The sequence below is a fragment of the Bos taurus genome, chromosome 1 (assembly GCF_002263795.3).
Source record: "Bos taurus isolate L1 Dominette 01449 registration number 42190680 breed Hereford chromosome 1, ARS-UCD2.0, whole genome shotgun sequence".
Taxonomy (NCBI): domain Eukaryota; kingdom Metazoa; phylum Chordata; class Mammalia; order Artiodactyla; family Bovidae; genus Bos; species Bos taurus.
In genome coordinates this window covers 148,316,674-148,341,606 of record NC_037328.1, presented here as the reverse complement: position 1 = coordinate 148,341,606, position 24,933 = coordinate 148,316,674, and the positions used below count along the sequence as shown (strand labels likewise).

Here is a 24,933-nt window from a genome sequence, read left to right as displayed (position 1 = left end):
ACTTTGCGGACAAAAGTCCCTATAGTCAGTATAAACCAATAGCTAGTGTTTTTCCAGTAGTCATGTATGGATGTGACAGACCACAAAGAAAGTTGAGCACCAAAGAATTGATGCCCTTGAATTGTGGCGTTGGAGAAGGCTCTTGAGAGTCCCTTGGATAGCCAGGAGATCCAACCAGTCCATCCTAAAGGAAATCAGTTGTGAATATTCATTGGAAGGACAGATGCTGAAGCTGAAACTCCAATACTTTGGCTACCTGATGCAAAGAACTGACTCACTGGAAAAGACCCTGATGCTGGCAAAGATTGAAGGCGGGAGGAGAAGGGGCCGGCAGAGGATGAGATGTTTGGATGGCATCACGCACTCCATGGACATGAGTTTGAGCAAGTTCTGGGAGTTGGTGTTGGACAGGGAGGCCTGGCATGCTGCAGTCCACGGGGTTGCAAAAAGTCACACACTACTGAGTGACTGAACTGAATAGTGGGTAGGGCAGCAATTGAACTCCGTCTTCTGTAGGGAGAAGTTACGCTGTTCCTGGGACAGCCAACTGGGCCAGATGATCTGAAGTGCCCTTAAGCTGAAGAGGAACGCGACAGGGCACTCTGGCCCACGGACAGGCTGAGTGAGGGTCGAAGCAAAGTCAGCCCGGAAATGGGGGCTAGCCTGGCCTTGCAAGGCCTCGGCCCCGCCCGGCAAGGCGGAAGTGGGTGGGCCACGGAGAGGGCCCGGTGGCCGCCCTGGCAGACGCACACTTGGCTGCTCCTCCCTTGGAACTACGGAAGGAAAGAAGCTCCAGGTCGGCTTTCAGAGCGTAGACTCCTGGTCCACGGGCCACAAGGTTTCCTTACTCCTGGACCTGCAGTCCAGCCACGGACGACCCTAGCTAGCTCCGTCAGCCGTGCCGTCCCCTTCCATCCCTCCCCCCGGAAGAATGCGCATGTGCAAGCCGGTAGGCGGAGGCCCGCGGCGCCGAGAGCTCAGCCTGGCGACCACGGACTTGGGTCAGTGTGGCCTAGAGGCGGGCCTGGCGGCGCTCGGCTGTTCCCCCTGCTGCTGCGGCCCGCTTCTGTAACTCGCGAGCAACTGGCGTGCTGTTCCGGCTGTTCACGCGCTTCGGGCCCACCCACCGCCATCTTGGAGCTGTATCAAGGTGCGCTGGCAAACTTCCGGGGCGGGGCCTCCGGTTGCCGGGGTAACGGGACTCGGCTTTCTCCTGGGCTCCCCTTTTATTATTTAAAAAGAGAGCTGAATTCAGATCGTCCACCCTCTGCCATGCCGCTGCGCATTACACTTAACGCCCCCCCAGTATTTGGGGCTCGTTCTTTTAGCGAAAGTCGACCCGAGAATCCTCGGCGCGAAGGGCCCTAAGTCAGGGCGTTTGTCAGCGGCCGGGGTCTCAGCCCTGTGTCCTCCGGCGGCGGCAGAGTTGTGGGGCGGGGCGGGGTAGGTGCGGAGTGTGTGCCAACGGAGGGGCGGCCTCAAGTCTGGCGTAGGAGAACGGGGGGCGAGGACGGTGCCGCCAGCCTTGCGGTCACCCCGGCGCCACGTGCACACCTCGCTCCCCGGACCTCGGGTCTTGGGGGTCCGCGCGGAGGCGTCCCGGCCCGCGCGCTGCAGTGGCTCTGGGGCCGCCGAGGGGACGAGCCGGGGTGAGCCCTGGGGCCCGACTCCACCTTCTGGTCGATCAAATACTGAACCTTCCATCGCTGGGAAGGAATAGTACAGTAGCAGAGCCTGGGATTCGTGTCTCTTTATTCATGGGCTGCCTGGTAATTTTTAGTAACTTAAGAAAAACAGTGGTTTGGTTAAAGTGCACGTAGTACTAGTAGCGTTGGTCGCTCAGTCGTGTCCGACCCTTTGCGACCCCATGGACTGTAGCCCACCGGGCTCCACTGTCCATGGGATTCTCCGGCAAGAGTACTAGTGGGTTGGTGTTTCCTTCTCCAGGGGATCTTCTCGACCCAGGGATTGAACCTGGGTTTCTTGCCTTGCAGGCAGATTCTTCACCGTCTGAGCTACAGGGAAGTCTTAAAGTGCACATAATACGCACATAAGTAATATTAGGATTATGTCACTTATGTACTCATATATATATATATGTGTATTTATATATGTGTGTGTATATATATATATATGTACACGTCAGAATAGGAAGTTACAGAAGGAATAGTAAAAGCCCCCTCCCCTTGTACGTTTTTGAATATTTTCGTAAAATCCTCCTGTTTTGTAAACAGAAAATGTGCCCAACAGAGACCAATAAGGGGTCTTTGAATTTGTTCTGCAACTTTGTTTTTTCACTTAATATATCTTGTATATTATTTTATCTTCATAGGTACTTTTAATTAATGGCTTCATAATACTCCATTACCTGTATCATGCCAGTGTGATTCATGGATTTCATTTTTATATTTCTGAGGAAGTATCATGTAGAAACTGTAGTGGTCACTGGAGATTTTATAATCATCTCTTTGCTTTCTCATTTTCTCCCTAATCTCTGGCAGCCACCTACTTAGTTTATGTTTACTTCAGGATCCTGGTTTTAAGAACAAATTATTACTTCACACTGAAAGAGAATCCTTTTTTCTTCCTGTACAACTTCCTGGCAAATGGGGGCAATGGTTTTTGTTTTGTTTTGTTTTGTTTTTTTTAAGTACAGTTGATTTACAGTGTTGTGTTAATTTCTGCTGTACGGCAAAGTGATTCTATATATATATTTATATGTATAAACACACATACACATTCTTTTTTATATTCCTTTCCATTATAGTTTATCCAGGATGTTGAATATAGTTCCCTGTGCTATACACTAAGCCTTGTTCGTTCATTCTGTATGTAACTGTTTGCATCTCAACGCAGTCCATCCGTCCTCGCCTCCCTCTCCGGGCACCCGCAAGTCTGTTCTCTCTGCTGACTCTGTTTCCGTTCATAGGTGGGTTCATTTATGTCATGTTTTAGGTCAACATATAGGTGGCATTGCATGGTATTTGCCTTTCCCTTTCTGGCTCACTTCACTTAGATAGCCTCTGCTTCCGTCCATGTTACTGCGGATGGCATTATTCCGTTCTTTTTGGAGTGGGTGGCTAGTACTCCATTGTATATATGCGCCATATCTGTAGGTGGACATTTAGCTTGTTCCCATGCTTTGGCTATTGTGTATAACGCTGCTTTGAACGTAGGGGTGCATGTATCTTTTTGAATTATAGTTTTGTTCAGATATATACACAGGAATGGGATTGCTGGATCCTATAGCAACTCGGCTTTTAGTTTCTGGAGAAACCTCCCATGCTGTTTTCCATAGCGGCTGCACCAACTTATATTCCCACCAACAGTGTAGGAGGGCTCCCTCTTCTCTACTCCCTCTCCATTGTAGAGTTTTTAATCATGGCCATTCTGAGTGGTGTGAGATGGTACCTCATTGTAGTTTTGATTTGCATTTCTCTAATAATTAGTAACATTGAGCATCTTTTCATGTGCATGGCTACTGTTTATTCAGAGTACAGTTAGGCTGTTGCTTAGTAAACGTTGATTAGCATTGAGATGTGCACACAATTATGAACTTGATAATGAGAATTTCCATGATTAATCAGCATTTAGTAGGAAGTTGAGATAAAACTGTTTTAGAGGGACCAATATAATGGTAATTCTGTTACTGCGCAGGGATCATGATTTAGCTCATAGTATAAACAATTTGTATACAAAAACATTTTAGAGAAATGTTTTATATATTTATATCCTTACAGGTACAAAGAACAGTGATTGTCATACAACTGGAAAGAAAAGCAAAGAAAATGCTTTTTGTTTTAGTTTGGACAATTAAACAAAAACTGCATTTTTAGTATGAAGAACGGAGGAGGAAGAACAAGCCGGATCAGAAGACGAAAACTCTTCACAAGTTCTGAATCAAGAGGAGGTACAGTTTTGATTCTTTTGGTGCCAGTGATGAAAAAAGGAATCCTTTGCTGGTTGATATTAACAGATACACAGACCTTTTCTCAAAGGCACATAAGCGGTGTTCATAGAGAATACTTGGAATACTGGGGTGGGAGCTGTTCCCTTCTCCAGGGGCTCTTCCCAACCTGGGTCTCCTGCCCTGCAGGCAGGTTGTTTACCATTTGAGCCTCCAGGGAAGCCCCCTTAGAGAATCCTGTTTTGTAATAGTGCAATTTTATTCTTTTAAACGCTTATGGGATTACAAATGTATTGCTTCAGCTTTGTCTTCTCTGGGGATGACTCCCAGGTTTCTGCTTCTTGGCCTGACCTCTCACTACCAATAGGTTATCAGTGTTTGGACATAAGTTTATCATTTCAAGTTCAGTGTCACCCAGGCTGAGCGAGATACTGTATGTGAAGGCCCTTGGCCCACTGGAGAGGACTGCGTTAAGTGCACTTGTTGTTTTTGATGAAAGTTAGCAAAATGTCTCCCCGCTGACCCGCAGCTCGTCAGCACCATCAGAGGCTGTCTTTGACTATGTAGCCTTCTCTGCCCTGTAGGCCATGTCCCACTCACTCTCACCTGGTCTTTCTTAGGTTAACTTCTCCCTCTCTGTTGTACCCAGAGGTGACCTCAGCCGGCTGTTCATCACATCACTGTTTTTCTTTCCTGTTGGTAGTTCCAGTTGCCACCGTCAGTCTGACTTTCCTAAGGGACTGTTGCCTCTTTGGTTTAGGAGCTTCCAGGATCTTCATTGTCTTTATTTTTATTTTAAAGACCCATTACCCTCTGTTTGTCTTCTTCTTTATTTTGGTCGCACTGCGCAGCATGCAGGAGCTTAGTTCCCACACTAGAGATGGAACCCATGCCGCCTGCAGTGGAAGGTGTGACGTCTCAGCCACGGGCCCACCAGGGAAGTCCAGCCTCATTGTCTCTTGTATGCTGTTCGCCATCAGCTCCCTTTCTAAGTGCCCCGCCCCCCGCCACTCCCTGTGCTAAAAGTGTGTTCTCTACCAGCGTCCCCCACATCTGCCATTCCTCGTAGTCTTTCTCCAGCCAAATCTGCTTTCTTCCCTTCTCCCAACTTGTTGCGTTTCTCTCTAACCTTTGAGACTGAGTTGAGGTCTCATGTTTTCGGTAATGCCATTTCCAGTTCTCACTAATGTCACCCGGTTTCCATGCTTCTTGGGTATTACTCTTCAGGACCTTCTGGTTTTCCAGTTGGTTTTTGTGGAAGTCTTATTTCCCCAACCAGAACATTAACTTCTCGAGGGTAAAGAGCATGTTGACGTCCTCCACGGTGGTTAGCAGTGCTGGGAGTGTAGTAGTTGCTTATTCAGTGCTCTTACTGTGAACTCTAGGTTGTGATAACCTATTTTAGGAGCCTTATATTTTGGATCATATGTTTCTTAAGAAAACACTTTCATTGAGGTATAACTGACCCACAGTGAATGTCACACATTTGATAGAATTTGACATATGTATACACACAGGAGGCCATTACCAAGGTCAAGATGTGAACGGTATTTATCACCCTAAGAAGTTTCTCATTTCCCTTGGTAATCCTTTGATCTGGCCCCTTTTTGAACCCTCCTTTCTTCCATCTTCGGACTTTCACTATTGATTTGTGTTTTATGGTTTTATTTAATTATATAGTATGTATTTTTAAAAATCTGTCTTTTACTCAGCATAATTATTTTGAGATAATTCTGTGTTGTTAACGTATATCAATAGGTCTTTGTTTTAACATGAATTATGGTCCGTGATTTGTTTATTCCAAATGTTCTAGCAGTATTTATTAAAAAACAAAACAAAACTGTCCTTTCTCCATGGAATTGCCTTTGCATTAAAAAAAAAAACAAAACAGTTGTCAGCATATGTGTAGGTCTATTTTGGGCTTTCTTTTCTATTCCATTGATTTCTTTTTCTGTCTCGATGACGGTATCACACAATCTTAGTTACTGTCATTTTTAGTGATAAAAAGTTTTGAGGTCAGTATTTCAAAGTGTTTTTGGCTATTCCAGGTCTTTTGTATTTCCATATGAATTTTAAAGTCATCTTGTCAGTTTGGAGTGATCCAATTATATAGTGATTTTAGTCACCAGGTTTTCTTTCCTCTCTTGATTAGTGAATGAGAGCTACAAGCCTGAATTTATAGAGCTTAAGAAGTGGCTGAAAGATAGGAGGTTTGAAGATACAACCTTGATACCTGCCCATTTTCCAGGTAAGATCTGGCATTCATTCACCTGTCTCCTGAGAGACACATGGGCCCAGGTGATGGGAGAACCAGGGTGATTCTCGCAGGCGGGCTGTATTCTTTCTGGGAGCACGTCTTCTGTTGTGTGGCAGGCTTCCTGCCTTGTAGGTACAATATTTATTTACACTTTACCTTATTTGGAAAATGAGTTTTAAGGGGCTTGTGGACAGAAATTCTGAAATGGTGAAATAAAAGTTAGAAAAGGGAAATGAGAATAGAAAAATAAGATGAAGGCAGGGATAAGGATAACACCTAAAAGCCATAATTATGACATCTTGTACCCCCAATTGAAGGCGAGAGGAGAAGGGGACGACAGAGGACGAGATGGCTGGATGGCATCACTGACTCAATGGACATGAGTCTGAGTGAACACTGGGAGTTGGTCAGGACAGGGAGGCCTGGCGTGGTGCAGTCCATGGGTGGCAAAGAGTCGGACACAATTGAGTGACTGAACTGAACTGTACCCCTGTCAGAGGTGGGCTGCAAATTTGACTCCTCTGTCCAGCAGCCCAGTGTACATGGTCAGTTATCTGAATCTTAGTGTTCTGTAAGCACAACTAACTTGTTTACTCATCAGAGCTATAGGTATTTCTAGAATGTAAACGTGAGGGAAATGTCTTCACTGGGATTTTGTAGGGAAGACACTGTGTAACGTGGGGACTTGTGATCCTGTCAACCTGCTCGTGGTGGTTTCCTGAGATTTTCAAGCCCATGCAGCTGATGGGATTATCCCCTAGCTCAGGTATATCCCAGGAGTTTTCTCAGGCCAGCGGGTTCCAGAGAAGCAGTGGGGGTGCTTGTTCCCTGGGTGGGTGGCTCGAGGAGAGGAGCCCTGAGGGAAGCCTTAACTGAGGAGGAGCCCCTCTGTGGCCCTGGCGTCCACAGCCACCTGAACAGGGACGGGTGAATATTCTTTTCTGAAAGTTTAGGTGTTTCCCTGTGGAGGTTGGATTAACATTTACCGAAAATTGAGAAATTTGTCATGAAGTTTGGGTCAGCATGCTCTTCTGGAACATTTTCTCACAGAAGTCGGGGAGCTGGCAGTTATGGGCATGTGCCTGCGGACAGGGCCACCCAGCTCTGTCCACAAGTGGGCTTGCGGTCACCAGCGAGAGGACCGATGTGCTCCTCAAATGGGTTTCAGGTTTGCTGTAGCACAGAGACAGTTGTGAGCTGAGGGCCTCGAAGTTCAGGATCACAGGGCAGGTGCAGACGTTTCGCCTTATAGAATGCTTGAGTTGTGAGCCTCTGAAGGTTCCCCTTGGCCCTTAAAGTGACCTTTCAGGTGCCCGTTAGGTAATGGAACTCAGAGCACAGTGCCTTCCTCATCCGCCCTCAAGATAAACTGTTTACCTCATGTGCTCCTGGTCTAGTGAGGCGATGTGTGTGAAGCTGTTCCCTATGTGTTAGTAATACCTGATGACTGGGCTAACATACCTGATTTTGAACCATTCTCTGTTAGGATTGCTCCATTTTTATGATGATGAACCATATTTATTAGCCTCTAACACAGTGTTTAACTTTCTGTTGCTGTGTGTTGGGGAATGCCTAGTAAAAAAAACATACTCTTAGATTTACTGAATGGAGTTTTTTTCCCTTAATAAATGTATTTAAAAAATGTATTTATTTTTGGCCGTGCTGGGTCTCTGTTGCTGCACGTAGGCTTTCTCAGGTTGCACCGATCAGGGCTGGGGGGCTACTTTGTAGCTGTAGGCACAGGCTTCTCGTTGCAGAGCACAGGCTCTCTGTGCCGTGGCTTGGTAGTTCTGGTGCGTGGGCTCAGTTGCTTCAGGGCATGTGGACCTTCCCAGATCAAGGATTGAACCTGTGTCCCCTACACTGGCAGGAGGAGCCTTAAACCACTGGCCACCAGGGAAGTCCCGGATGGAATTCTTTGAGATGATCAAGAGAAAAGCAGTGTCCAGAGTGGACTTGCTGTGCCTGAGGCCTGCACTTACAATTCTGGGGGCAAGGAACCTTCATCAGTGTGGGCTGCTGTAACCAATTACCATAGACCCAGTGGCTTAAACAGCAATTTATTTCAGACAGTTCTGGAGGTTGAGAAGTCTAAAACTGTGGTTTCGGCAGATTCAGTATCTAGTGAGGACTGATTCCTGCTTTGTGAATTGCCATCTTCTCGTGTCCTCACATGAGGAACTCTCTTCTCTCTTCCTACAAGGGCACAAGTTCCATTCGTGAGGGCTCCACCCTTATGACCTAGTCACTTATCAGAAGCCCCACCTCCAAACCCATTGCATTGGGGGTTAAGAAATCAACATATGAATTTAAGGGGACACAAGCATTCAGTCCACAACACCTTCCCTAAGTGTTTTCTATATCTTTAGCTCTTAATCAGTGTAGGATAGCAGAGAAAGTTCATGGGATTCTGTCAAAATGTATGAAATTCTGGGGAATTAGTTTGTGGAGAGTCAAGGCAGGATTCCAAGTTAAAAGCAGGATTCAATCTTTAGACTTTGATCTAATTTATGTTTTGGGGGCAGACCCTGGTATTTCCTTTTATTTTTATTTTATTTTTTCCTAATATTTCCTTTTAACACTAAAAGCACTGTCCAAATCTGGGCCTCTTGGATAGATAGCAGCAGAAATTATAAGGCAGTGAGTAGTCTAATAACATTCTAACGAGCACTTCCTACCTTGCCTTAGTAAGTGCAAGTTACTGTCATCTGTTTTCTGGTCTATTGACCACTATGTAGGGGACACATAGGTAAAGTACCTTCTGGATTTATTCCATCTGCCGAGTTCTGTTCATATATGTATTAGACAGGAATTTCCACTTAAATTAGCACATGGATTTTTTTAAAGGATGAAAGTGAAAGTTGCTCAGTCTTGTCTGGCTCTTTGCGACCTCATGGACTGTGCGGTCCAGAGAATTCTCCAGGCCAGAATACTGGAGTGGGTAGTCATTCCATTCTCCAGGAGGTCTTCCCAACCCAGGGATCTAACCGAGCTCTCCCGCATTGCAGGTGGATTCTTTACTGGCTGAGCCACCAGGGACTCCACAGGAAAAAATTACTCCCGTTTAAGGGTTCTTAAAGGTTTTGGCCCACAGGGATGGTTAACTTTACTGTGGGACACACAAAAGAAATTAAGTTCTTAAAATCAGAGCCATGTGTTCGAGCAGACAGTATGCTTCTAGGTAGGAAGGACTACTCATCAGATTAAACTTGCCAGACACCTGATTCCAGACTCGAGTCAAGAATTCTCTTCATGATCCAGAATCTCCCATTAGGCCTACAAGCATTGACTTTTGCTGTATTATATTCCTTCCCATCTGAGAGTCTGAGCAAACTTCGGGAGACGGTGAAGGACAGGGAGCCTGGCGTGCTGCCGTCCGTGGGGTCACAAAGAGTCGGATATGACTTAGTGACTGAACAACCACAGCAACCAGCAGAGAGAAAAAAGTCAGAAACTGTGGTTTTGAGAAGACTAGAGAGATTTCATATAATGATTACAGGTCATATCGTGTCCATCTCTTTGAGAAAAGCTGTCAGCGGACTGGCAGGAGGGGAGCCCTGGGCACGGAAGGTAAACTTACGGATGTTGGTGGTGTTGCCAGAGCCACCGGGGAAGCTAGTGTCATGACTGTGCTCTGGTCAAGGCCTTGGCTCGTGGGAGCAGCTGGTTCTGGATCTACCTCACCAAGCTTGTCCGGTCAAAGAGCACGGCTCGTGGCTTGTCCTGTCAAGGAGAGCGCAGCTTGTGGCTTATCCTGTCGAGAGCATAGCTCGTGGCTTATCCTGTCGAGAGCATAGCTCGTGGCTTATCCTGTCGAGAGCATAGCTCATGGCTTGTCAGGTCAAGGAGAGCACAGCTTATGGCTTGTCAGGTCAAAGAGAGCATGGCTCGTGGCTTGCCTGTCTGGGGAGGGGAGGGCACAGCCCCAGGCTTTGTGGCACCTGAATGGGCTTTAGTGGTCATTCAGCCAAAGACTGGAGATCATTCCTGCGGAACGCTGGGTCTGGTAATGGGTAGAAGTAACCTGCGGGTCCAGCCTCCGAAGTTGGGTAGGCATCCTGGGGAGTTGGTCCCCCACCTTGGCCAGGAGACCCCAGGGGAGAGAGTCCAGCTTCAGGTGGCCCGTCCAAGACCCAGCACCTGAGCTGCCTGAAGGCGATAATCTTTAGGTGTCGTGTCTAAGGCGGATTTTGCCCTTCAAGGATCATAAACCCAAAAGGAGGTTGAGACATCATCCCGAATAGCTTCTTGATCCTTGGTTTCCCCAGGGAGTCAAAGGATGCGACACACTCTGCTTCAGCTTTGTGTCATTTTGAAGTTCACCCACATCTCTTATGCAGAATAGTATCTCTAAGACCTTGAAGCTGTCATAGGATTTATCTTTTTTCTCTCTGTGCGTTTGTAGGTACAGGAAGAGGACTGATGAGCAAGACGTCCCTGCAGGTGAGAATTTCTCTCTCACCTTGAAACCCAAAGTGGATTTTTCTGCTTGGTTTTGGGGTTCAAGTCAAATGAATTAAAAATATTTTAGACATACTTTTTTTTTTCAACTTAATGGATGGGTTTGCATACAGTTCTGTCAGTTAGAATTGTTGGCTGTGTGCAAGAAACAAAGCCAATGTCACGGAGCGCACGTTTCTTTGGTAGTCAGGTCAACGAGCCTGGGTAGGTGGTCCTGAGCCGGTGTGGTGGTCCGGGCTCCATCAGCTGAGCTCCAGGGTGTAGTACCAGGGTGTAGCTCCAGCGTGTAGCAGGAGGGAGCAGGGGGTGAGGAGGGGCAGGCTTCTGCTCATCCACAAAGTTCCAGCCACATCTCACCTGCCAGCGCCCAGGGAGGGTGAGAAGGGAGAGCGCGTTGGGGTGCACGACTGGCCGTCTCCGCCACAGCAGGTTTGTAAGTCTGATCATGTTTTAAATGTGCTGAGTGTGGGCTGGGGCTGGAGGGGATCCGCTCAAATCTGAGCCTCTGTAGTAGGTAGAACCCAGCAGCCCAGCAGGCAGGGGAGGGGACCTCTCAGCCTGTCCCGGAGTCCCCTTCTGCCAAGCGAGGCCCCTGACCCTCTTGGCTTCGGTCTCCAAGGCTGGACAGTGAGCAAGTAAATGACAGAGCTGCTCTGCCAGGTCTCTTTTAGTTCTTCCGTGCTGTTTAAAGGACAGCCAGTGCACAGTTTTCTGTAGAGCTAGACATGCATTCCTTATTTGTAATTATTTAAATTTTCTGTTTAAAAACTGTTTTATGTTTACTCCTTAATTTAGATAAAACCCAGCTGTGTCTGTATCTTTAACCTAAAGAATGGTAGCTTTTAATGTTGTAATTCTATTATGCTATCATAATTTTTTTTTCATTTTTAATTGTGGTAAAATGCACACAACAGAAAATTTATTATCATCACCATTTTTAAGTGTGCAGTTGAATAGTCCTAAGTACATTCACCATTCACATTGCTGTGCAGTATCTTTCTTTTTGAGGGGAGGTATATGACTGTTCTGTAGCAGACTTTGAGGGGGAGAAGTATACCTCTGATAAATAGAGTGGTGACTCTGGGTAGTTTTTGCTTGGATCAGGAAATGATACTTGGCAGTTACTTTACACGTACTTTCAAATGTGGCTTTTTTGCAAAAACTTTGAAGATTGAGACATATTTTACACATAGTGAAATACACACATTTTTAAGTGTCCAGTTTGATAGGGTTTTGATGATGAAGACATTTATTTCAATCAAGATATAGAACCTTGTATTCAGAGGGTTGTTTTTGGTTTGTTTGGTTTTTTGTTGACATGGGATGTCAGAGCAGGAAGGGATTTTAGTGACCATACCAACTCAGTCTTTTGTGTGTGAAGATAATCGTTCTTTAAATGTTTGTTGTTGTTGTTGTTTTTTTTTTGGTCTTTGGTCTTTCTTTTTTAATTTTTGAGTCTTTGCTGCTGTGCACAGGCTTTCTCTAGTTGCAGTGAGCAGGGACCGCTCCTTGTGTAGTGTGGTGGCTTCAGGCGTTGTGGTGCACGAGCTGAGTTGCTCCGTGGCATGGGGGATCCTCCCGGATCAGGGGCCGAACCCGTGTCTCCCGCACTGGCGGGCAGATTCTTAACCACTGGACCACAGGGAAAGTCCCAGCTCAGTCTTGATTGACAGATGAGGAGACCAGAAACTGAAATGAGATTTTTGGCCAAGATGTTTAACCCCTATTTAGGTGTCAGTTATGATGAAAGCAGGATCTTTTATCTGGCTTCTTAGTGCTTTGTTTCTACTGGTCTGTTCCTTGGTGTCTTAATTTTTCTTCCTGTGTTTCTGTCTCAGTGGGAGAAACTGAAAACTCTACTTTTGCAGGTGATCAAGTGGGATTCTTGTGCTGGGGGGGCCACCCTTGCCCTTTCAAATTCAGCTACTTGTTACAGGTTATATGGCGAATAGGTCATTACTGGGAATGACCAGGCACATGCATTTCACTGGAAGAAATTTTTGGTGTGGTTTCTGTCTGTTGCCTGTAGGTGGCACTGTTTGCTGGTGTAAGAACATGAAGGAACACTGTGACTTGAGTCATAGTGTTTCTGCATTCCTTTCTGATGGAAGGTTGACTGGTGGTGGGTGTCAGTCACACCATTAACCTCTGACTCTCGTTGGGGTTGTAGTGCCCGGCGTGGGAGCAGTTCTGCCCATGTCTGCTGACTCGGCCCGGGGAGCCCGTCCCCGGGCTCTTTGGAAGCTCTTTGGTTGTCTATGGTTGGGCTCCACTGGGTTCTTAGTAGATGACTGTGGAATCGGGGACTTCAGAAGATTCACTCAGGTCCTCCCCCAAGCACGGGTGTTCTAAACTTTACTTTCTTTCTGGTAAGGAGGGACAGACGATTATCTCATTGCCTGAGAGCTGCCTACTCACCACGGACACAGTGATCAGAAGCTACTTAGGGGCGTACATTGCTAAGTAAGTGACCGCTCACCAGCTCATCTGGCGTGAGTGTTTCTCCTTTCAAGTTTGTATCGTCAGAAAGTATGTCAGCTAAGACATAGTCCCTTAGGACCCAGTTCCTTCATGTGGCTAGTATATGTCAGAAGTGATGTGAAAAGTTGATTCTATGAAGTTGGCTCTTAATTCATGGTAAACTGCATTTTTAAGGTTTTAATAGGCTTCTTAGGAAGTGGATTTGAATCCTGAGCTGACCTTACCAAAAAATGAGGATTACATGGGAGCATAGACACACACACCATAACTGAGTGCCTTGACTCAGCACTCCACTCCTCTTCCACTGTTGTGGGTCTTGACAGATGCTATTTACGCTTTTATTTTTACCCTTACTGTACTTGCTTGAATTCTCCTTCAGCTATGAAGAGCTGTTGACAATATGAAGGAGCTGGTTAGATTTGGCATAGAGGAGAAGAGGCCAACATAGGAGCTGAAAACTACTTTCTGGCTGATGTTATAGGGGGGTCTCTCTTTCTTTTGGGTGGGTTTTCGAGGACAGATTGAGGAAGGTCCTCAGCATAAGAGGTTTCTAAATGATAAAGGAAGAAAGATTATGTTGTTTTTCAACCCACGGTAAGCCCCTCTGGCTTACTTTTGTAAGAAGGCTGATATATTTTCATGAGCCTGAGTAGAGGCAAGGATGCTCTTGGTATTAACATTTTCTGTATCCTTCTGGAGTTTTGAGTAGAATGCATGGTTATATAGGAACCTGAATTTTGAAGGATTAATGAAAACTTTTCTAAGTACACCTATGCCACGTGAGCTCTTTTTATTGGTAATAAACAAAAATACTGCAGTATATAATTTGCAATAGAATGGGGGAGTTTAAGACCAAAAACTTCCAAACTGTAACAGGTATATAATGAGCTTATTCATTTTTCTGCCTGGGTTATTACTGCGCAGTAGAACTCTCTGCAGTGATAGAAGTATTTCACGTTGAGTTCTCCTGTATGGTAGCCACATATGGCCGACGAGCACTTGGAATGTGGCTCCTATGACTGGGGAATTGAATTTTCAATATTATTTAACTAAAAAGCAAGAATTGGAATAGCTCCTGGTGCCCAGTGGGTACTGTGTCGAATGGGGAACGTCTGGGTTCTTTCTATCAGTTGCTCCCCATATCCCCCAATTTTATATCCTTACTAAAGTGGAACAAGTGGAATTCTAGCAACAGCTTTAAAACTGGAGAACAGAGTTGGAAGCAAAGAGGTTTTTGCAGAAAGTAATCTCTTGCAAACAAAGCTGGACTCAGGTTAGCGAGCCAGTTCTTGTGTCAGTGTGGCCTGTTCATGGCCTCTGTACTGGGGGTGGTCCCGGGAGGAGCCCTTGAGGAAGGAAGACCCTCTCTTGGATGCATTCGGTGAACATGGAGTGTACTGACCACTTGGCCACAGCCCCTCTGGAAGCAGAACTAAGCCCTCAGGTGTCTGCATCTCTTGCTTATTCCATATTTTGAATCAAAGTAACTCCTCCAATCTGGATTTTCGTTTTAAAAGGTGGCAGCCTCCTCCATCTCCTCTGCTGGCTCTGTGCACCTTTTTAGTGTCAGAGAAGCATGCTGGGGATCGGTCTCCCTGGAAGCCTTACCTGGAGGTTTTACCAAAGGCCTACACCTGCCCAGTTTGTTTGGAGCCGGAAGTGGTGAATCTTCTTCCCAACCCTTTGAAAACAAAGGCCTGGGAGCAGAGAAGCCACGTGTGGGAGTTCTTTTCCTCTTCTCGAGGCTTTTTCTCCTCGCTGCAGCCTCTGTTTTCTGAGGCCGTTGAGACCATCTTTAGTTACCGCGCCCTGCGGTGGGCCTGGTGCGCCGTCAACACCAGGGCTGTGTACATGAAGCGCCCACCGCTGCTGTGCCTTTCCCCAGAGCCAGACACCTGCGCACTCGCCCCCTACCTGGATCTGCTGAACCACAGCCCCGACGTCCAGGTGAGACATCCACCGGGGGACCTGGGTTCGGTTTCAATAGGGCTGTGTAGAACCTGTGACCGGAGTAGTGAGCAGAGCCCCAGGGAACGGGGCAGCTGGTCAGCCTCCCTGCCGTCAGGTCTGGTAGGCTCCTGTCTTTCCTCCTGACCCTGTCTCCACCTCCTGGCATCCTTTTCCTTTGCCCCATTTCCCGACTCTGCTCTCCAGACCCACAGAGCCTGGTGCCGTTTCCCCTGGAGGGTCTGAACCAGTAGCTCCCCAGGGGGCAGCATCTTTTCGTCCTTTCAGACCTGGGACCAAAGCCTCACTTGCTTTCCTGTCTCTTTTCCTTCCACACTTGGTGGCATCGCTCTCAGGGTTCAGCTGTGATCGCTGAGGGTCTTGCTGCTTGCCCCTGAGCTGTAGCCTTGGAGGACAGGGCTTTGACCTTGCACTTGGTGTAACCGCAGTGCTCAGCACAGGGCCTGGCACGGAGGCGGTGTTCAGCCAACAGGTTCTGACTGGATGGGTGTTTGTGGGAAATCGAGAAGGGATCCCACTTTGGGAGTCAGCTAGAGACCTCTTCATCCCCAGGCTTCTGCCCTCTCCTAAAGGAGATGACTATATCCCCAGTGGACTGAGATTAAGGCAAACCAAAGAGGCCGAAGTTCAGATGTGGCGTTTTTTTATTCATGTGGGTACATTCTGTACTGAGGACTTGAAAGCTGCATCTTGCTTAAATGAATGTAATCAGTTAATCTTTTTGATTTTCTGCTTTGCTTTAAGAGACATGTTTTGCAATTTGTTTTTTTTTCTAGGTAAAAGCAGCATTTAATGAGGAAACTCGCTGTTATGAAATTAGAACGGCTACACGCTGTGGCAAACACAAGGAGGTTTTCATCTGCTACGGCCCCCACGATAACCACCGCCTGCTCCTGGAGTACGGATTTGTCTGCGTCAGCAATCCTCACGCTTGTGTTTATGTCTCTAAAGGTTGGAACTGACTTTGGTTTCATCACTAAGATAATTGGATTCCCTGCTACCAATCTGGTTCTTTTTTTATAAAAATGACAAAACCTTAAAATGTGTATCAGTTACTTTCTCCTAGGTAGAGCTATCCCAGTTCTTACCGACCACGTCATTTCAGTGTTGAAGTAAAAGCAACGTAGCTTTGATCCATGAGGTTAAGAACTGAGAAAAGTTTTTTTGCATTAGGTCGGACAGTAGAATGAAAGCAAAGGAAAACTCCTAGGAAATAGAGTACTTGTAGATGACGAGAAATGGAAATTTTGTCCTGAGACATTGTCACTAAAGATAGAGCAGTGGGGGCACTTGATTGCCATGGCAGTCCAGTGGCTAAGAATTTGCCTTGCAATGCTGGGGACGTAGGTTCGATCCCTGATTGGGGAACTAAGATCCCACATGCTGCAGGGCAACTAAGCCTATGCGCCACACCTGAAGACCCCGCATGACACAGTGAAGATGCTGTGTGCCGCAAGCAAGACCTCGTGCAGCTCAATAAGTAAAGGAATACTGAAGAAAGAATGGAAGCACTCTAAAAAGTAAAGTGCAGGATGAGAGAGTTCCAAGTAAAAAGGACTTACGAAACACCCATTGTGTGTAATCACACTGCACCAATCACAGGATAAATATGTTACACACAGCCCTTGTTTGAGGGGGTTTAAGGCCGTGATAAAAAAATGGATTCCATTTGTTACTTAGCATCGTCGTCATATTTTAAAAATACGTATTAAAGTTGTAAAAATTCCAAATATAGTATTAAAAATAATACATGGAAGGCTGATGTATTCTCCCTTCCCTTCAAGCAGCAGAGAAGCAGTTTTCTAGGCGTTGAAGAAATGGCTGGAGATTTACCGAGTGTATAATTTGAAGTAATTTTAATATAAGTTCTAGTGGAAATAGAAACTTGGTCAAAGTGCTACCACTCCATCCTCTAGCTAGAGTAGTAATGTCGTTTTTCAAAATGAAATAGAACAGCAAAAACTGGGTATTGCTGGGTCTCTTAGAAAGCTAGCTTTGAGACTAGCACTGTATTATCAGAATAACTTTTAATATTGATGACCATGCAGTATTGATTTGTTAAATACTTTGAACAAAATTCACACTTTATTTTTGCATGTAAGAAAAAATAAAAAGAAATTTTATAAAAAATAGAAAAATCCTTCATTATCCTATTACCCCAAAAAGCTTTGTCAATTTTTGCATCATCATTTTCAGTTTTTTTATGATTACAATCATTAATATCCAGATAGTTTTGAATTCTGACTTTTAAAAACCTGAAGCCTGGAAACATTTCCTGATGATCGTCTGCAGCCTGTGCTTCAGTGGGTGTGGCTTCCCACTGGTCCTGTCATGTCTTCATTCCCCGACTTTGTGGGTTGGTTTGCTTTGTGGGAGCAGGAGCTGAGGTAGCGGATGTTCTGTCTGCTGTCTGGTAATTCTTGTATCCTTTCAAGGGCTAAGTCGTGACCTCATTGAGTTGGACCAAAAGACTAGATTTTTTTTTTTTTTTTATGTGAAAGAGGTACAATTGTTTACACGTGTCTAAATTGCTGATGGGATGGAAAGTAAGCTGAGAAGGGTCTCCCTTTTTGCCTGAATTTTATGCTCTATATCGCAGCCTGATTTTTTTTTTTTTTTTAATGCAGATATACTTGTTAAATATCTTCCATCCACTGCTAAACAGATGAACAAAAAGATATCCATTTTGGAGGATCATGACTTCACAGAGTAAGTGTTTCTCTTGAAATTTTTCCTTTAGGAAATTTTGATGAAAAATTGAGAATTCGGGTTTTCAAAGGTGTGAGAGGCCTCCTGGTTCAGATCTGGTGACAGACAGCTATTTATTGAGCTCTTTGTATATAGTACATTGTGCTTGATGTGTGGTGGGGCACAAGGAGGGGAAGATACTTGTCAAGAGACTTTTCTGGGGACCTGAGATAGGAACTTGACGTCTTAAATGATTGTATGTACTGACTGGTGGCCCTGAGTGCTTGTTGCTGTCATGCAGTCAGGCAGCGTGGCATTAGTCCTGCAAGTCAGCCTGGCCGTCAGTCACCAGCAACCGGGTGCGTGCTCCTGGGATGGGAGGTGCTGAGGTGATTCCACACCAAATGGGATCAACTGGGTTTGAGACCCTCCCTTCTCCCCCTTGCGGATTTTCTGCTTTAGACAAAACTGAGCTCTCACTGCTCCAGCAGCAGAGTGAGGGCCAGCTAGCTGTGATGCCACCCTTGGTTTGATCCTCAGGACAACCCGGACTTTTCTTCATCTGTCTCACTGTGGTCTCCTCATCCAGCTTCAGCTTCTTACCAGATCAAAAGAGCTTTCTACTTAAGTATTTGCAGACCTATTTTTCTCTTTTGTCTTTGTGACTGAGACTGTGGGCTGCACCATGTTTAACGGCCCCTTTAAAAAAAATGTGTGGCCCCTGAGCCATTTACTGGGGTGCAGTGAAGTGTCGCAGTGACAGATTCGTCATTTTTAAAAATTAATTTTAGGGTTAGGGTTAGTTTGTATGGGAGTGTAGTTGGTTTACACTGTTGAGTTAGTTTCAGGTGTAGGACACAGAGATTCAGTGATCGATACATACACCTGTCCTTTTTCTGCTTTAGGAATCTGACGTTTGGATGGGATGGACCGTCTTGGCGGCTGCTCACAGCTCTTAAGTTGTTATGTCTGGAAGCTGAAGAATTGTAAGTGCCCTGTCTGTTGGTCACCCGCTGCCACTACAATTTGGACGTAACTGTGGCTTTTGGTTTGGCCGACATTCAAATGCCCCATTTCAGAGGAGAAAGAAATGCCCTTGTATACTGGGGCTGCTTATTCTCCGTGTGGGCTTCCCAGGTGGCACTAGTGGTAAAGAGCCCACCTGCCAATGCAGGAGATGGTAAGAGACTCGGATTCAATCCCTGGGTCCGCAAGATCCCTTGGAGGAGAGCATGACAACCCACTGCAGTGTTCTTGCCTGGAGAATCCCATGGACCGAGGAGCCTGGGGGGCTACAGTCCATGGGGTCGCGAAGAGTCAGATACGACTGACAGATATGACTTAGCACGTACATTCTTTGTGTAACTCGCCCCACGTGGGGGAATGTATAGCTTTCTACGGTTTCTGGAAGTATCTGTTTTAGACTCATAATCTGAGTGCATGGTCCTGAGAACTGGCCTCTCCTCAGGTATTTCTCGCCCCGCAACCCGGGTGACCTGCAGTTCGCTGTTCAGGGTGAACACTTCAGAAAGTGTGCGCACTGACGCTGGTCACAGGAGAGTCTTTGAGTAGGGAGGTTTTTCCCCAGAAGCAGACAGGGCTCCTGAGCACGGACCCCGCCCGGTTCCGTCTTGCGGGCAGACCCCGACCCCCACTGAGGAGAGGCCTGGGTCTCTTCAGAGGGCAGGCGGGTAGAGGAGCCCCCGCTGGAGACGCGCGTCCAGGTTGGGTCCTCAGCACTCCCGAGAGGCTGCTCGTCCTCCCCTTAGCGTGGCAGGTGTAGTCAGAGGAACGCGCTGCGCGCCCTGGAGCCCCTTGCGCGGGAGTCGGGGAGGAGTAATGCCCGCTACTCAGCAGGAGCTCAGCTGAGAGAAACCGGAGCGGGTACGTCCTGCAGGTGGCGGAACCGTCCTCGAGCTGTGGCGGGGACTCGGTGCTTCAGCGCCGAGACTTAGTCCCCAGCTCGGCGGCCGGCGCTCCTTCCGTCACGCCTGCGACGTTCCTGTTCGCGACGTTGCCTACGTTTCTGTAGGGACTCTGGGAGGAAAAAAAACTCCCTCCCGGGTCTCCACGCCAGAAACCGTGCGTTTTTTCTTAGCAGACGCTGAATTCTGTATCCGACACACTTCCTTCGTCTTGTTGCTTGCTAGAAAACTGAGGCAACTTAATCTGTGGTCCGTCCAAGTGTGCCGGATTTTAAGGCATGCGAGTCATCACGGGCCCCTAACCCTGACTCGCCATCTCATCTTTCCTCCCCGTGTCTTTCCTTTGTCTTGTTTTGCCCATCCATTTGTCTTCCGTTTCATTTTATCTCATGTGTACCGACCATGTAAGTTTCTTTGCATCTTCCTTGGAAAAAGGTACCAGTGCTTTTTCAAGACATGTTAACCTCGGATTAAAAAAAGCAACTGGGTGTTTCCCAGGGCTCCTGCTGAGGCCTCTTTGCTTCCCTTGGAGTTATTATTATTTTTTTTAATCGAAAACTTTTTGTTTATTTAATTATTGGCTGTTCTGGGTCTTGGTTGCTGCAGGAGGGCCTTCTCTAGTCGAGGAGAGCAGGGGTCGCTCTGTCGAGTTGCGGTGTGGGCTTCTCATCGGGGCGGCTTGTCTTGTTGCAGAGCGGGTTCTAGGGCCCTCCGGTTTGTGTAGTTGCGGTGCGCGGTTTCAGTAGTCGTGACTCGGGTGCTAGAGCGTGGGCTCAGCAGTTGTGCTACACAGGCGTATCTGCCTTGAGGCACATGGGATCTTCCCAGCCCACAGGGATCGAACCTGTGTCCCCTGCATTGGCAGGCGGATTCTTAATCCCTGGACCACCAGGGAAGCCGTCCCTTGGAGTTCTTTCTGACTGACTGGAGTGGTGTGGCAGAGGAAGCGTGCATTTGGGATTCTGCCTGACTGGTGTTTGCACGCTTATTTCTGCCTCTCACTAGCTCTGTCACTTAGGCTCAGTTCTTCACTGTTCTGGATTCTCAGTTTCTTTGTGTCTAAAAGGTGGGGATAATAATGCTTTCTTTGCTGGGCAGTCATGAGGGTTAAAACAGATAGTGGTTTAGTAGGAAACACTGCACCCAGCGCAAAGGAATGTCCTTTCTTTCTTGCTCCCCCTCTCTCCCTCCCCTCCCTCCTTTCCCAAGAACCTGCCTGCTGCTGAGGTTGCCACCGTCTCTAGAGACGACGTCCGAGACTGTATGCGCGTGTGGCTTGGGGGCTGTGGGGAATTTCTCAGCGATTCCCGTGCCGTGCACTAGGAAGGTGCAGCCCTCTCCTGCCTCTTCCTCCTCGCCGCGTCCACATCCACAGTCTCTGCGTCCGGAACCTGTCCTCCACCCCGCTTCCTTCATCTTTGTGCTTCTACCGGCGTGTCGATTCTGCCTGGCCGCCTCCGGCTCGGCGTCTTGCCTGTCCAGGCACGGCAGCACTGTTCTGCCTGCAGGAAGTTGTCCCCACCATGTCCCCACCAGCCCACGGAGCCCCCTTTCCTACAGACTTTCTTGTATAAAATTGGCATGACCTGCATGGTGAAAAAGACTTCTTTTCCATCTGTAGAGCACTTTACTTTCTGAAACACGTCCTGTGTTGAGTTTGTCATTTTTTTTGTTGTTGTTTAAAGGAGATGCTGTGATTTGAAGAAAATGAAACCCGCCGCCTCTGCTCCTTAGTCTGTGGTCCTCTGGCTGTGGGCTTGCCTTTTCGTCCATCCTCTCTTCCCTCCCTGTGGCCGGTGGCCGTGGCTCCACTTGCTTGTGAGCCAAAGGACTGTGATGCTAGGAAACTCAGCCCCTTGCTTCTGATCCCCAGGGTTCCTTCCTTCTTGTCTACTGTGTCTGCTTCAACACAGGACCTGCGCCTTGGCAGGAGGTTTGAAGGAATGCGCTGATGGAATGAGTTTCATTGTGTTTTTGGAAAAACAGGACAAGTGTTGAAGTGGAAAAGCCTTTATTTCTGAGAACCTGCTGAAATGACCTTGAAAATTTTTGGTTCTAGTACGTGCTGGAAAAAAGTACTTCTTGGGGAAATAATTTCTGATACAAATGAGAAGGCAAGTTTGGACGTAGCCCAGAAAATATGCCATTACTTCATAGAGGAGACTCATGCTGTGCTTCGAAAGGTATGATTCTAGAATATCTCATTCTTAAGTGTTTTGATTGAGAAGTTGTTTTGTACTTGTTGGATAGGAATAGTCCACCTTATTGGGGTGCTGTTAACGCCTTAATAAATAAACACTGACTTAATCTGTGTTTTTGACTCTTAACATGTGTTTATACTGTTCAGTGGGCTCCCCAGGTGGCGCTAGTGGTAAAGAACCCACCTGCCGATGCAGGAGATGTAAGAGACGGTTCAACCCGTGGGTGGGGAAGATCCCCTGGAGGAGGGCCTGGCAGCCCACTCCCGCACTCTCGCCTGGAGAATCCCATGGACAGAGGAGCCTAGCAGGCTACAGTTCATGGGGTCACAGAGTCGGACATGACTGAGCGACTTAGCACACAGCACACACACACCTTTTAGTAGGTAAATTAGTGCGTGAATTCTTTTTCATAGATTTTTAAGGTACTTTTTTCCCGTTCGTGTAGTGAATGTTTTAATTAAATGAGGGAGAAGGCAATGGCACCCCACTCCAGTACACTTGCCTGGAAAATCCCATGGATGGAGGAGCCTGGGTAGGCTGCAGTCCATGGGGTCGCTAAGAGTTGGACACAACTGAGCGACTTCACTTTCACTTTTCACCTTCATGCCTTGGAGAAGGAAATGGCAACCCACTCCAGTGTTCTTGCCTGGAGAATCCCAGGGACGGGGGAGCCTGGTGGGCTGCCGTCTATGGGGTGGCACAGAGTTGGACACGACTGAAGCGACTTAGCAGCAGCAGCAGCAGCTCATTTGAATGAAAACATTACTGTGATTAACAAATGATTTTATTGAACCTTGGCGACATTGTGTTGCGTGAAATAAACCAGGACATGAAAAGACAGATACTGTATGATTCAAATTAAATGAGACATCTGGTATTCCAGAATTTATGGAGACAGAAAGCAGACTAGAGGTTCCCAGGGATTTGGGGAGGGGGAGGTGGGGAGTTAATGTTTGATGGGTGCGGTTTCTGTTTGGGAAGATGAAAAAGTCCTGGAGACAGATGGTGGCTGTGGTTTCACACACTGTGAATGTACTTAGTGCCACTGAATTGTACATTTAAAACCGGTTAGAGTCTTAAATCTTAGGTGTATTTTACTACACTAAAAAAAACCATTTAAAAATAACTTCCAGGTTTCTCGCATGAAGGATGAAGAAGTGGCTTTGATGAACCAATTGACTTTGGTAGAAACACTGCGAACGGAAGAGCTGAAGATTCTCCAGGCCTCTGCCAAGGCCCTGACCACCTTGCAAACAGCTTTTTCGTAACACACTTCACCGAGTGCGTAAGGTCACCTCCTCTGCTGGGTGTGGCTTCTTCAAACATTTTTTAACTCAGGTTTATTTTATATGGACTCATTGAGAGTCAACGAAGAGTTATCTGTTCAGTCCCATCCCTGTGCTTCTGTCTGTCTGTGGGGGGAAGTGGTGGCTGCTTGGGGATGTGGAGGCGCTCTGCAGGGGCCGGGTGGTTCTGGAGGGCCCTGGAGCTGTCGGTGAGGGGGATGTGCTGTCCATCCCAGCAGCCCTTCTGATGCCCTTGGGGTAACTCACAGTCAGTCCTGGAGGAAGACGTCTGAGCGAAGTGCGACCTGGAATGGGGAGGGGAGGCTGGGACGGAGCCAGGGTCAGCCCGGGGCTCCGTGTGTGGTAACAAGAGGCTGTGCTTCTTTATGCTCAGAGCCCCCCCACCCCCTCACCATTTCGGCTTTTGAAGTGGGGTTGTGGGGGACGCACAGCCATCCCGGGTCTCGGCCGCCCTGAGCTGGAGTGACTCACTTTGAATTTTTCACCCTTGATTGCACATCTGAAAATGAGGTTGTTGGACTGGGATGGGGAGGGGGGTTTCCCTGCGCTCCCACCCAGCAGCGGGGTGGAGGAGCCGGCACAGGGTGCTCCCCATCCCCTCCCCCTTTCCCCTCTCCCCTCCCCTTCTCCAGTCTTCCCTCTGTTTACAGTTTTTTTCCAGAATGTGTTTGAATCTCTGCTCAGCCGGTGTCCTCCCTTTACCATTCTTTGTGTGTCAGCTCCTCCATCCGACTCTGTGCGACACCGTGGACTGCTGCCCACCAGGCTCCTCTGTCCACGGGATTCTCCAGGCAAGAATACTGGAGCGGGTGGCCATTCCCTTCTCCAGGGGATCTTCCTGACCCAGGGGTTGAGCCCAGGTCTCCTACAACACAGGCAGATTCTTTACCGTTTGAGCCACCAGGGAAGCCCGTTGTCTGTGGTGGGGTTTTGACTCCTTTCTTCTGCTGCTTTTCTTCATTTTAATGGGGGTGTTGCGAGGAATCAGAGATCAAGTTTTGTGCTTGGGGCTCACCCCGCACAGCTCTTTTAGCTCTACTCCCGGGATCTTCCCTCTGCAGCTCTCCCTGGGGGTCCCAGCCCCACCCAGCACAGCCCAGCCTCAGTGGGGCCCTCTGCTTGGTTCTGGGACTCTGTGTAGGGAGACTGACCTAGGGCAAATGGGCATGCTTTAGCCTTAATCCTTCCCAAACAGTATTTCTTAGCCTTTTTAGGACTGGGGTGGGAAGGGGACGTATCCCTTCCTCAGGCCTCGGCAGTCTTTGGTCTCAGGGAGCCCTGGATAAGTCAGAGGAGGGGGGACTTTCAGAGAAGCCGGGGCCCTGAGGTTGAGGAGGGATGCTACCCACCCCTGCCACCACTGTGCTGGGCACCTTGGGAGTCAGAGTTAGAAATAAAACATCTTCACTGTTGTATCGCGAACCCCTTCCCTGTTCATAGATGTAGTTGGTGTTGAGTTTGTTTTTTATTGGCTGCAGTGTGTTTCAGAATACGCTCTACCATGCATTTGCCAGCTTTTTCTGTAAAATTGTAAACATATCTGTAAAATAGTAAATAATGAAGCTTGCGGGGCATTTGTCCAAGCTGTAGGACACAGCAGTCATGGGCGGCGTGCAGACATAAATGCGTGGTGTGTCCTGGTGAAGCTTGAGTCACCACTCAGGCCGCGGGCCCCGTGCACTGACCCTGACTGCACCATCGTTTATTTTCCTGTTCCATCTCTGTGGACATTTAGGAC

General features: G+C 47.5%; 1 protein-coding gene across 5 annotated transcripts; it reads left to right on the top strand.

Moving 5' to 3' along the window:
- The first annotated feature begins 714 nt into the window (after positions 1-714).
- SETD4 (SET domain containing 4) lies at positions 715-23,169 on the top strand. Of its 5 annotated transcripts, XM_059886024.1 has the most exons (12): positions 715-1,150; positions 2,857-2,929; positions 3,741-3,910; positions 6,060-6,155; positions 10,570-10,607; positions 13,000-13,088; positions 14,624-15,053; positions 15,851-16,025; positions 17,702-17,783; positions 18,668-18,748; positions 21,747-21,870; positions 23,022-23,169. In XM_059886024.1, exons 3-12 carry the CDS (start codon positions 3,838-3,840, stop codon positions 23,154-23,156), a joined length of 1,323 nt encoding a protein of 440 aa, XP_059742007.1. In that variant the 5' UTR covers positions 715-1,150; positions 2,857-2,929; positions 3,741-3,837; the 3' UTR covers positions 23,157-23,169. The 5 variants fall into 5 exon arrangements, with proteins under 5 accessions (XP_059742007.1, XP_024847071.1, NP_001192753.1 ...); XM_024991303.2 differs by lacking the exon at positions 2,857-2,929 and having other exon boundaries at positions 23,037-23,169; NM_001205824.3 differs by lacking the exon at positions 2,857-2,929 and having other exon boundaries at positions 719-1,150; positions 23,022-23,156.
- The last annotated feature ends 1,764 nt before the right edge of the window (positions 23,170-24,933 follow it).

Bases quoted from the DNA above. Each gene is read 5' to 3' on its own strand.
- SETD4 (XM_059886024.1), top strand. From the start codon at position 3,838: ATGAAGAACGGAGGAGGAAGAACAAGCCGGATCAGAAGACGAAAACTC. The intron at 3,911-6,059 runs GTACAGTTTTGA...TCTCTTGATTAG, and splicing joins AAGTTCTGAATCAAGAGGAG to TGAATGAGAGCTACAAGCCT. The intron at 21,871-23,021 runs GTATGATTCTAG...AATAACTTCCAG, and splicing joins CTCATGCTGTGCTTCGAAAG to GTTTCTCGCATGAAGGATGA.